The 13,146-nt window shown below is 40.2% G+C and overlaps 1 protein-coding gene across 1 annotated transcript in view; it reads left to right on the top strand.

The window, feature by feature from the left end:
- The window catches only part of Svopl (SVOP like), a 64,676-nt gene extending 52,172 nt beyond the window's left edge, over nt 1-12,504 (top strand). Inside the window, exons 15-16 of the mRNA XM_021164258.2 lie at nt 9,789-9,902; nt 12,078-12,504. Of these exons, the coding sequence (XP_021019917.2) occupies nt 9,789-9,902; nt 12,078-12,089 (126 nt within the window). The 3' untranslated portion in view covers nt 12,090-12,504. The remainder of the gene's footprint in view (nt 1-9,788; nt 9,903-12,077) is intronic.
- The last annotated feature ends 642 nt before the right edge of the window (nt 12,505-13,146 follow it).

Raw genomic sequence — 13,146 nt, 5'->3', positions numbered from 1 at the left:
TTTTTGCAGGCGGATTTCTGAGTTCGAGGCCAGCCTGGTCTACAAACTGAGTGCCAGGACAGCCAGGGCTACACAGAGAAACCCTGTCTCGAAAAAAAACAAAAAACAAACAAAAAAAAAATGTTTCTACCTTTCTAAGAATTAAGTGTGTCTATTTGTAATTTCCATCTGTGTTCCTTTCCTTCCATAGCTCTTGATAGCTTCATGTGTTGTAAGTTCATTCATAGACACTTTATACCTTTCTTTTTAAAAATTTTTATGTGTTTATTGTTGCCAAGATTTAGTACATCCTTATCAATGTTATGCATGATCTTAAAACTATAGTACATATATAACTATATATTTAACTATATTTATATATGAATGTAATGTTCATAACCTATTTGATAATGTGCATTTATAGGCACATAAGTTAATAAAATGGGCATGCATAATATTAAATGCATTATTACCCAATACTGTCATATAATTCAGTTACCAGATTAATTCTTATAAATATGTCCACACTTCTCTAATATCATCCGATTCTTATCTCGATATGCAGTGAAAGTTGTGGTCTTGGATTCAGGAAATCTCTTCAGGAAGGGAACACTGCTTGCTGGTTTGATTGTGTCCTATGCCCAGAAAATGAAATTTCCAATGGAACAGGCAAGTGTGTGCATTAAAGATGAGGTACTCACCACTGTTTTCAATCCATATACTGAAGTTGAAATCATACACAAGAGAAGTACACAGATTACATTCTTAAGATTTTGTGCTCATAATTAATAGTTATTTGTTAATAACATAGCTCCTTGTTATAGTCTACATTTAAGGGCTTTATATGATTACAAGCCATATTTAATTCAGTTAATACTTGTTGAGAATGTGAAAGGAGGCTAAGAATAATTTCTTCCCGAGAATTTAACATGTGGATTCTATATTCATGTATCTATGGCCAGTCTTGTCCAGCCTTTTTGAGCTGTATTAACATCATATTAAAACCATCAATCTGTTATAAATTCAACTTTATAATGCCCAGAACAGATCCTAAAATAGATATGATAGTAATACAAAGAGATTTGTCTTAACTCATTCAGAAGCTGGAGAGATGGCTTAGTAGTTAAGAGAAGTGGCTTCCCTTATAGTAGAAATGGGTGTGACCTCCAGCAGTACTATGATGGCTCACAACTCTCTGTAATTCAAGATCCAAGGGGTTTGACACCATATTTTGATCAACATGGGCAACTTATATATTTGTGTCACCGACCTACATGAAGATAAAATACTCAATCCAAACAGCATGAACTAATAAACTCATATGTCACAATATGACAATATATGGCATAAATTACTTCCAATATAAAAATCCTGTTTCCTGATATGTCTAGTTCAAATAAGTAGGTAAGAAAATCTCTCCAGATGCACAATTAGGGTTATGTGCAAAATCTTGCAGGATGAAGTAAGTGAGGCTACGTACATCTGAGAGTTCATCATGGCTTTTTTTTTCCCCCTTTGATTTAAGTTTTATTGCATTATGATGAGAAAAGATACATAATTTCAATTTATCTGAATTTGTTAACATTTAAAAACGTATTTTGAGGGCTGGCAAGTTGGCTCAGTAGAGCGCCGACTGCTCTTCTGAAGGTCTCGAGTTCAAATCCCAGCAACCACATGGTGGCTCACAACCATCCATAATGATATCTGATGCCCTATTCTGGAGTGTCTGAAGACAGCTACAGTGTACTTACATATAATAAATAAATCTTTTTTAAAAAACCATATTTTGAGTAAATAGACTTACATCACATTCTTCTTTCCCTTTTGTACCCCAACTCCTCCCGGAGAGCCCCCACTTCAAAACCTGCAATGCCTTTAGTATTTTATCATATTCTTTAAAATGTATAAAATATTGTAAAAATAAAAGTGAGTATTATAAAAGTTGTTTGATATAAAATAACAGTCAATTGAACAGTTTTATGTAGATGTTTGTCTACAGCAATACTGAAAATACATGTTTCTCTCAATATAAATTTCAAATAACTCCAACTACATTAACTATATGATATTTTTAAATAATATATCACTATTAGTTTTTTAATGAACATTAAGAAAGTCTGTTTGTTTGTTTGTTTGTTTGTTTTGTTTTTAGTAGAGCTTAAAATATTGGCTCTTACTGTAGTACAAACACAAAATAAGAACAGTGTTTGGGCATTGGAGCTCATTGTAATAAGGCTGTACTTGAATGTCCCTCATATCACCAAAGGATTTTACCTCCATAGTAGATAAGCTAAGAGTTGACAGTTCTGCTGCGCCAAGGAATGAATTGTAGGCACGATTTTTGGATATAGATTTCCTGCTATGGTTAAAGCTATTTGACTTGAGTGATTGTTGTCATTCTCAGCCCGCAGAGAACAGGTTACATTCATTTAAGAAATGGAGTGTGTATTAAGATTGTCTATCCATGAAGTCATTCATCAACTGTTTCAATGAACAACGGTTCTGCTTGGAGGGTGGTATAGACGTTAGGTGAGGGTAAAGTTCTGGTTCACTGGCTGTGATGATTTTGAAAGTCATTCATCTCAGAATAAGAGTAACTTATAAAGTCCTCTTCTTCAAAATTGATACAGTAATTATAAATATCAAGCAAAGCCTTCAGTTTCACTCTTTGCTGTTCTCTTACAAGCCACCTCCCAAATTAATTGCCTATATTTCTTTTGGCTGTATAAATAATTTTGAAATATGTAAGCTGTCCTGAAAACCACAGTATAGTGTAAAAACATCAAATAAGCAATCCTACTAATAGAGACGCTGAGATAGGAGAAGCATGATTTCAAGACGATTATGTGGCACACAGCAAGACCCTGTCATGTACAAACAAGCAGAAAGTGTATATGGATTTGACAATATTAGACCTATTTCTCCTACTACCAAATTAGAGAGACAATGGGATGACAGCCGACAAATTTCTAATTCCTCATATTTTTGAATTTCAATTGATTAGGATATGTTGGTAATATTAATTTTCATATTGAGATATTAAGGAAAAGTGATTGTTGCTTCCTGTTAATTTTCTTGTTAGAGGTGGAATTATGTTTGTGTGGATTTGTTTAAAGATTACTTTCTTGCTTGTTCTAGGGTGTAGTTTCACTCCTTGTGTTGGCATATTCCATCTATTATCCTTTATAGGGCTGGATTTATGGAAAGATATTGTGTAAATTTGGTTTTTGTCATGGAATATCTTGTTTTCTCCGTTTATGTTGATTGAGAGTTTTGCTATATATAGTAGCCTGGGCTGGCATTTGTGTTCTCTTAGGGTCTGTATGACATCTGCCCAGGATTTCTTTCATAGTCTTCTCTGGTGAGAAGTCTGGTGTAATTCTAATGGGTCTGCCTTTACATGTTACTTGACCTTTTTCACTTACTGCTTTTAAAAGTCTTTCTTTGTTTTGTGCATTTGGTGTTTTGATTATTATGTGACAGGAGGAATTTCTTTTCTGGTCGAGTCTATTTGGAGTTCTGTAGGCTTCTTGTATGTTTATGGGCATCTCTTTCTTTAGATTAGGGAAGTTTTCATCTATAATTTTGTTGAAGATATTTCCTGGCCCTTTAAGTTGGGAATCTTCATTCTATTCTATACCTATTATCCTTAGGCTTCATCTTCTCATTGTGTCCTGGATTTCCTGGATGTTTTGGGTTAGGAGCTTTTTGCTTTTTGCATTTTCTTTCTCTGTTGTGTCAATGTTTTCTATGGTATCTTCTGCACCTGAGATTCTCTCTTCCATCTCTTGTATTCTGTTGGTGATGCTTACATCTATGACTCCTGATCTCTTTCCTAGGTTTTCTAACTCCAGTGTTGTCTCCCTTTGTGATTTTTTATTGTTTCTATTTCCATTTTTAGATCCTGGATGGTTTTGTTCCTTTCCTTCGCCTGTTTGTGTGTTCCTGTAACTCTTTAAGGAATTTTTGTGTTTCCTCTTTAAGGACTTCTAGCTGTTTACCTGTGTTCTCCTGTATTTCTTTCTTTCTTTTTTTTTTTTTAAGATTTATTTATTTATTTTTATGTATATGAGTACATGTACAGCTGGTTGTGAGCCTTCATATGGTTGTTGGGAATTGAATTTTTAGGACCTCTGCTTGCTCCCGTTGCTCTGGTCGTCCCACTTACTCAGTCCCTGCTCGCTCAGGCCCAAAGATTTATTAAGTACACTGTAGCTGTCTTCAGACGCATCAGAAGAGGGCCTCAGATCTCATTATGGGTAGTTGTGAGCCACCATGTGGTTGCTGGGATTTGAACTCAGAACCTTCGGAAGAGCAGTCGGTGCTCTTACCCGCTGAGCCATATCGCCAGCTCTCTCCTGTATTTCTTTAAGGGAGTTATTTATGACCTTCTTAAAGTCCTCCATCATCATCATAAGTGATTTTAGATCTGAATCTTGCTCTTCCGGTGTGTTGGGGTATCCAGGACTTGCTGGTGGGAGAATTGGGTTCTGATGATGCCAACCAACCTTGGTTTCTGTTGCTTATGTTCTTATGCTTGCCTCCTGCCACCTGGTTATCTCTAGTGCTACCTGCCCTGACTATGTCTGACTGGAGCCTGTCCTTCCTGTGGTCCTGGTTGTGTCAGAACTCCTCAGAGTCAAGCTGTCTGTGATCCTGTGATTCTGAGATCCTGCGATCCTGGGTGTGTCCAAGCTACTGGGAGTCAAGCTGCCTTTGGGACCTAGAGATCCTGGTGTGACCAAGCTCTTTAGGATCCTATGATCCTCTGATCCTGGGCATGTTAGAGTGCCTGGGAACGGAGCTGCCTTTGGGTGTTGTGGGGCTGGCTGCAGAGTTTTCATCCAAGGTCTGCTCAGGGTGCTGGCCCAGACAAACCAGAAGGAGCCCTTGCCACTGGTCTGGCAGAGTTCTTGCATGCCTGGGTCCCACTGGTCCCAGTTACTACCGGTGTTGGGGACAGATGTTGTGTGCTCCTTACCTCTGATCCTGGGCACATAGGAGTGCCTGGGAGTGGAGCTGCCTCTGGGTGTTGTCATACCTTTCTTTTAATATTTGTTTACTCTATAACTTTCCCTTTCCCTTGTCTGTATAATTCATGGGAATGCACATGTGTAAGCAGATGCACATGCATGTGGTGAATATGTAAGCAGAGACTGGTATCAAGTGTCAATCACTCTCTATTCTCTGAAGCAGGGGTCTCTTGCTGAATCTGCTAGTGGGCTCGCTTGCTGGGCATTAACATAGGTCCTGGGGATCAGAAGTTCTTTATCCTAAGTCATCTCTCCAACCCCTAGCTACTGTGTATTTTTATTGTTTCAGAGAAGTCAGCAGGCAGACCTCATTCTGAACAGTTGCTCATGGAGGCTCCTGACTTTGTAAACACATCTATTTGTGCCTCTACCTACCATCCATGCTGAATACACCCAGTCAGCCTCTTAGCATGCTTCAGGTTCCACAGTTATAGGCTGTAAACTAAGTCTCCGGAATCTCCAGTAAACTCTTGAGGCATTTCTTCCCTCTACTCTTCCTTCACTGACTCTTGCAGTAACTCCTCCTCTATCCCTGCTCAGAGCCCTAAAACCAAAGGCTACTTATGCTCCTGGCCATATTAAGGAGTTTACTTCCTGCTGGTAACTCCTACCATCTTACCTTCTTGTTTCTCCTCCTATGTGCCTGGTGCATTCACATCAGTTGCTTTGAGGCTAACCTTGTTTTTGCTTCCTTTGTGTGTTGTTCTTACTGATTAATATTTGCACTCTTATCTTTCCTCATTGCTCTTTACTTAACTACTGTCACTCTTAGGTTTTAATTGCCAACTATATGCCCATGCTCTTTTGGGTGGGTGGGTGGGTGGAGTTGTGAGTTTGCTTTTAAGAGTTTTTTGGTTAATCTGAAAACAATTTATGTGTATGGGTGTTTTGCCTGTATCTTTATTTATACACCATGGCATGCAGTCTGTGAGGCCAGGAAACATTGGCTCTCTTGGAACTGAAGTTATGGATAGCTGTGAGTCACTATGTGGGTGCTGGAAACTGAACCCCGGTCTTCTGGAAGAGGTACCAGTGCTCTTAACCCCGAGACATCTCTCTAGCTTTAAATTTGTGTTTGTGTGTATGGATGTGTCATGGTATATATGGAGGTTAGTCTTTCCATCATGAGCATCCTAGGGATTGAATTCGGGCTTGGTGGTATCAGGCTTTACTATCTGAGTCATCTTGACCCCTGCCCCACCCCCACCTTTTTTGAGCCAGGCAGGATCTCATGTATGCAGATTGGTCTCAAACACTCGGAGGATGGTGAAATCCTGATCTTCCTGCTTCTATGTCCTAAGTGCTAGGATTCTAGCTGTCCTGCCATGCTCAAATTCATGACTCCTAAATTCTCATTTTTGCATCAGGCCTCCCTTCGGAACCCTAGAGTCATCTATCTATTCTCTTTGAATTTCTATGGGACTGTCTTAAAAGAATCTTAACTCCAGCATTTTTTATTACACTTCAGACAATTCTTCACAAATTCCTACAGTTTGTTTCAGTTGCTGCTTCTTCAACTGCTGTAAACAAAAGACCACGGGCAGTGTGGGAATAAGCAGACATTCTTTAAGGTTCGAGAACAAAAATGAAGATGAAGACCTTGTTCAGAGCTCTGTTCCTGGCTTGTGGCTGTCTCCCATCATGGAGTGTGTGCTATCTCCTCTTTCTGGAAGGACACTGATCTTGTCAGAGTAGACCTCCATTTTTTTCATTGTGACAGATTGTTTTTAAAAAGGGAGATTAGTTTTTATTACATTTTAAATTGTATGTAGGCATATATGTCTGTATTGAGAGTATATGTACACGGGTGCACATTGTATCACTTCAGCCCCGACAACACAGGTAATTTTAGAGTCTGCCTTTTGGTCTACTATCGAAACCTTTAGACCTATATATTTTTAAAAATTTATGAGCCAATACTTTTAGCCCATGGTGTTTTTGTCATGTTTAAATGTCTTCTCATCGGACAGTCATTTGCCTTTCTTTTTTTTTTTTTTTTAATTTAAGATAAGGTCTGTCTGTGTAGTCCTGGCATGTGCCACAAGGCCAGCTACACTTACCTGCTTTGTAAACTTCGATTTCTACTTTATGTTTAAGGTCTGAGGTAAGAATACAGCTCCTAAAAGCAACAGAAAAGCTGGGAATGTAGCTCAACGGCAACCTACTTAGCAGGTATAAGGATTAATGGCTGTTAGCTTCTCCCCACTTGACTTAATAATGTTCCTATTATAGTAAAAACCCATTTCCACAGGTGTTCACTAGTGATCTTTTGTGATTCACTACTTTATTGCTTTTTTTCTATAACCTCATGTTTAGTACCTAAGGCTAATCACCTCCCTAGGGCTCCCTGAAAACTTTCTTTGAAATTCATTTTAAAAACAATTTTCTTTCCAAACTGATTGCAAGTTCCTTCTGGGAATTTTTATTTCGATTAGAATTACAAATTACCTTGATGAGAATTATGTAAGACTTTATCTAAGACCTAACAGTCATTCATGTGCAGTTCAATTAATTAATGTATGAGTATGCATTTTCCTAATCTTTTTTATGCTAACTTAACTCTGGGCACAGGATTGTGTGTGTGTGTGAAGAGATGGTTTATTTCTGCTTGCCTTTACAGGTCATGGTATATCATTGAAGGTAGACAAGGCAGGAACTCAAACAGGAACTGAAGGAGAAAGCATCTAAGAATGCTGCTTATTAGCTTGGCCATTAACATGTTCAGTTAATTTTTTTTTGTTTATTAGATATTTTATTTACATTCCTGGTTTTCCCTCTGAAAACCCCTCTATCCCCTCCCCCTCCCCACCAACCCACTCACTCCTGCTTCCTGGCCCTGGCATTCTCCTACACTGGGGCATCAAGCCTTCACAGGACCAAGGGCCTCTCTTCCCATTGATGACCGACTAGGCCATCCTCTGCTACATATATATGCAGCTGGAACCGTGGGTCCCTCCATGTGTTGGTGGTTTAGTCCCTGGGAGCTCTGGGGAGGGAGTGGGGGACTGGTTAGTTCATATTGTTGTTCCTCCTATGGGGCTGCAGACCCCTTCAGCTCCTTGGGTCCTTTTACTAGCTCCTTCATTGGGGACCCTGTGCTCAGTCCAATGGTAGGTTGCAAGCATCCATCTCTGTATTTATCAGGCACTGGTGGAGCCTCTTAGGAGACAGCTATAACAGGCTTCTGTCAGCAAGCACTTGTTGGCATCCACAAAAGTGTTTGGGTTTGGTGATTGTATATGGGATGGATCCCCAGGTGGGGCAGTCTCTGGATGGTCATTCCTTCAGTCTCTGCTTTACACTTTGTCTCTGTAATGGGCACAGGATTTTATGTAACCCATGCTCACCTCAAAGTTGATATATATATATATATATATATATATATATATATNTATATATATATATATATATATATATATATTTATTATTTTGGTGATGAAAAGCAAAGAGCAGAGAGCTGGATGACTTGTGCCTACAATCCTAGCATCTGGTTGGTAGAGAGGAATTAGGGGTTCGAGGCTAACCACAATTTTATAGTGAGTTCAAGGCACACATGTGCTACATGAAACCCTGCCAGTCTCAAACCCTTCAAAGCATATCCCCCTGTGAATATTATCTATCATGTTAGGTCAACTCCAATTAATTAGAGGTTGATGTGCCGGGTTCTGTTTATATCTGTGGCTCTATTTGCCAGTTTGGAAGGCAGTAGACTTTATATACTGGAGGAGTCTGGTTTCTGAGTTTGGTAGTAGTATCACTAGGCTTTAGTTTCCAGAGACCCAAGACTTTGGGGCAATAGTTATTGTGATGAGCCAAGGCAATCTCATCTCTAAATTGACAAGGTTGTACTAGACTCAGTAATTTCCAGATCTTCCAAAATTGTAGGTAGTCTGATGTTAGCAGGCCTTCTTGTTCCTTTTGCACTGTAGGCAACTATCCTGTAAAAGCAGCTGAAAACTATCAAGGTATTGACTATCAGCCAACTATCCGGGGGCTCTCCTGGGGAAATGGGTTCATGAAGTCTTTGGTTAGCCAGTAGCAAAGTGAAAAGATCCAACCAAAAGTTGTATATAGACTTATAGAAACCCTTTCTTGGGGGGGGGGGTGGCTAGGGAAAAGAGAAAAAGAGGAAGAAGACATCAAATATAACGTTTCGTCAGTCAGCTGGGTGTGGTGGCATGCACCTTTAATCCCAGAATTTAGAAAGCAGAGGCAGACAGATCTCTGAGTTTGAGGTCAGCCTGGTCTGCAGAGTGAGTTCTAGGACAGACAGGGCTACAGAGAGAAACCATGTCTTTAAGAAAACTAAACAAAAAATGTCCTGACAGTCCTACAAAACACTGTATATAGAGACAAGACACAGTAGCAATCTTTTCGAAGACTCTGGAGATTAAAAGTTCTGTTGCCCTGCCAGAAGTGGAGGAGGAAATGGAGGTTTTGTAGAAAGTTTATCACAAAGTGAGATTAGGAATTAAGTAGGCTGAGCCGCTGGGAGAACAAGGAAACTTTCCTGTGTCCTCAGATATGGAAATCCGCTCTAGAAATACGACAGCTAGGTAAGTGCAGAGAGATGTAAGGTGTCCAGTGTACTAATGCCAGTCACTCAAGGTGCCTGTCCCAGCTGGGTCCAATCAAACCCATGTTCCAAAGGCTCAATAACACATCTGGCTGTAAGGACCATTTATAAATGTATTTGGTCACACACATTCTTTGATATCAAAGGCCAGTGAAGTGACTGGGGCATAATGAATCAAGTCATTCTGTTTTTGACTACAGGTCTTAATGAGTGCCTCATTCTTGGGAGCCCTGTGTCTTTTCTCATCTGTCTGTGTTGTGTGCGCCATTTCTGCATTTACTCTTCCCATTGAGACCAAAGGACGGGCTTTGCAGGTAAGTGACTCAGGAAGCACTTGGATTTTCTTTCATTTGTTACCTAAAAACTATTTTTAATTATGTGTATGCATATGTGTCTGTGTGTGAGTATGTGAACTAGTGCAAATGCCCTGGAGCTGGAGTTACAGGCATTTATGAGGTGCCCAATATGGGTGCTAGCTGAGAACAGTAATTCATCTAAGCCACCTCTTAGCTCCTTAGCCGTCACTTTTGGCCAAAGATAAGCTTGGGATATGGATAGCCTTTATTAAGTCAGGAAAAGGTTTCTCATTAGAGGGTCCTGATAGAAATTCTGTATTTAGTCTTTCTCACATGTAGTTTTTAACAGCAATAAAAGGGAAGTTAACTAAGAATTCTCTTCCTATCTTTTTACATAAAGGGCACTGTTGGACATACAGGGAGCTGGGTTCAAGGCCAGCCTGGTCTACAAAGTGAGTTCCAGGACAGCCAGAGCTATACAGAGAAACCGTGTCTCAAAAAACCAAACCAAACCAAACCACGCCCCCCCTGCCCTACCAAAACCAACAACAAAAAAAAACCCAAAAAACCAAAACACTACCGCAGAGCCTTTGGGATCACAGGGTCTGTGTGTAGCAGACTAGTTCCTTTCCTAATATTTGTAGTGAGTGTGGACATTTCAGTGTGGACTCCCTGGGCCAGCTGTTTTAGAAAACCTAACTTCATGTGCCATGTACTAGTGGTTTCTTCATCTAGAAGCAGGCTGGTATATGAGCTGTGATTTCCAGCTGCCACAAGTAAACTGACCTCCAGTTCCACTGCATCTGGAAGAAGAGTTTGAGTTGAATTAAGCCTATGTAGCCAATATGAAGCCTGCCTGAGCAAATGTCTTACCAGACCACCATGGCACTGCCTAGGGAAGGGACCAGTCATGTGGCCAGAGGGCCCCTAATGGCTTCATCTCCCCAGACTAGTCAGTTCTGCTGGAAAGGACTGGCTTTTCCCCCCACAGCCCCCTGAGTTTTCCTTTCTCATTCTTCCTTTCATGATTGGTCTAATTAATATTAAAGATTATGAAGGCAGAAGTATTTGGCCTATGAAATTAATTTTGGCTTGGTTCTGTATTTGGGCTCCTTATTTCTCTGGAGGCTGTGGATGAAGGGAAGGCACAGCCTCCTTAACATTAGGTCTATGCTCAAGTCCCTGGGAACTTGGGACCACTGCTCTCATTATGGAACACAGAGGCCTCCTAAGATCTGGTTATCAGTGAGAAAGATGGAACTTTTCTACCTCAGAGCACAATGCTAACAGAAATAGTCTGCAGTTGATCCCATCACTGAGTACCAGTCAGACACGATGACTCAGGCGTTGCCTTTCCTATAAGGGATCAGCACACTTGTTATGCAAAGGATTACTAAGGACAAGCTGGGCAAATTTTAATTTTCCATTCCCTTCCCAAAATTTCCATTTTATACATTGGTGGTGACCCTCCTGCCTCAGCTTTCTGAGTGCTAGGGTTATTAGGTGTGAGCTACCAAATTGACAAATGAGAATGAAGAACCTAATGGATCCGTTAATGTGCCTCACAGGTTTCTAATTCATCCCCGCCTATAAAGCCAGGCCTTCTATTGCTAGGGTAGGATAGAGACTTGGCATTGGGGCACTGTGAGCCTTTAACATGTTGGTTCAATACATACACACAAACACACCCTGGCCATTGCATGGTGGTGCCTTTAGAAAAATTAAAGGTACACATATAGATACATACATGCTTACTGCTGTGATAATATTCACACGGACAAGCACATCTTTTTAAAAACAAGAAAACAGTAATTTGACTGAATAAACCAACCTGGTCAATAGCTTAGTGCTGAGTCACTTAGAAAACTCAATCATTAAAGAATGTGTTTATAGTGCCAGGCATGGTGGTGCACAGCTTTGATCCCAGCATTCAGGAGGCAGGGGCAGGTGATGTGAGTTCAAGGCCAGCCTGGTCTACACAGAGAGATCCAGCACAGCCAAGACTACACAGAAAAAAGATGATGCTTGAAAAGAACCAAAAACCAAAACCAGAATGAGTATACTGTGGACTTCTTTAGATATCTGTATTGCATCAACTTTAAATTATAAAGCTAGCATTGTTAATGATGTATCTAATTCTAAGTTAAGAACAAAGCCTTACCAACTAATTTCTTTCTTTTTTCTTTCCCATAGCAAATTAAATGAGGACCTGCAATACTAATGTGGAGAAAAGTATATTTGATCTTCACCGAGTTATTTTTAATGGGTTTATTTCTGCACGTGGTAATTAAGAAAGCAAGTATATATTAAGGCAATGAGGGCAGACACCAAAAATGCAGTGGGGCTCTTAGGAAACAAGCCTCTCATAGGATATCCTTAGCCACATTGTAGTTCATGCCTGAAATCCCTGCATATACAGGTTGAGGGGGCAGGATGGCCAGGAATTCCATGTCCTCCTCAGCTGTAAAGTTAGTTTGAGGCCAGCCTGGGCTACATGAGATCCTGTCTACAAACATCAAAAGCCTAGGAGAAGGTGAGGGTGGAGGATACACTTCTCATTTGGTATCAACAACTATTTTTTTTGTTTGTTTGTTTGTTTTTTTGAGACAGGGTTTGTATAGCCCTGGCTGTCCTGGAACTCACTTTGTAGACCAGGCTGGCCTCGAACTCGGAAATCCACCTGCCTCTGCCTCCTGAGTGCTGGGATTAAAGGCGTGCACCACCACGCCTGGCGGTATCAACAACTATTTAACCTTGGACAAACACTTGGCATTGGCCCATATGGTCTGTGGCTGAAGGACAGAGATTCTGTAGCTAAGGCAAGAAATTAGACTGATTATCATTGAATTTAAATTATGGTCTTGATAGTTTACAAAAGAACCACTTTATTCTGTACATAGCTAGCAAGAAGCTGGGAATAAAGTTAATTTTCTCCTTATGCCATTACTCTTTATTTTTTAAATCATAGGAGGGAATCACTGCTTCCCATGACGCATGTACAGCTCTCCTATAACATGCTTAACTTACGTACTATTTGCAGAGAAAGTGATATATGGGGGTGTTGGCTATGCAAGTTCTATTAGGAAAGACATGCTGTGGAAAGAAAACATCTAAAGCGTCTGCATTTAGATTTTGTCTTTTGCTGTTCAGGCTTATTATGGATGCCCACTAGGCTGGCTGAGGATCCCCTGCCCTCCTTGGCAAAAGATTGCAGCTGCAACCACAACTGCATACAAGACGATAACCTGTCATAAAAAGAGGG

This window comes from Mus caroli, chromosome 6 (genome assembly GCF_900094665.2).
Source record: "Mus caroli chromosome 6, CAROLI_EIJ_v1.1, whole genome shotgun sequence".
In the NCBI taxonomy this organism is placed as follows: Eukaryota; Metazoa; Chordata; class Mammalia; order Rodentia; family Muridae; genus Mus; species Mus caroli.
Note: the sequence above shows the minus strand (reverse complement) of the source record. Positions and strands in the feature narration are given on the sequence as shown.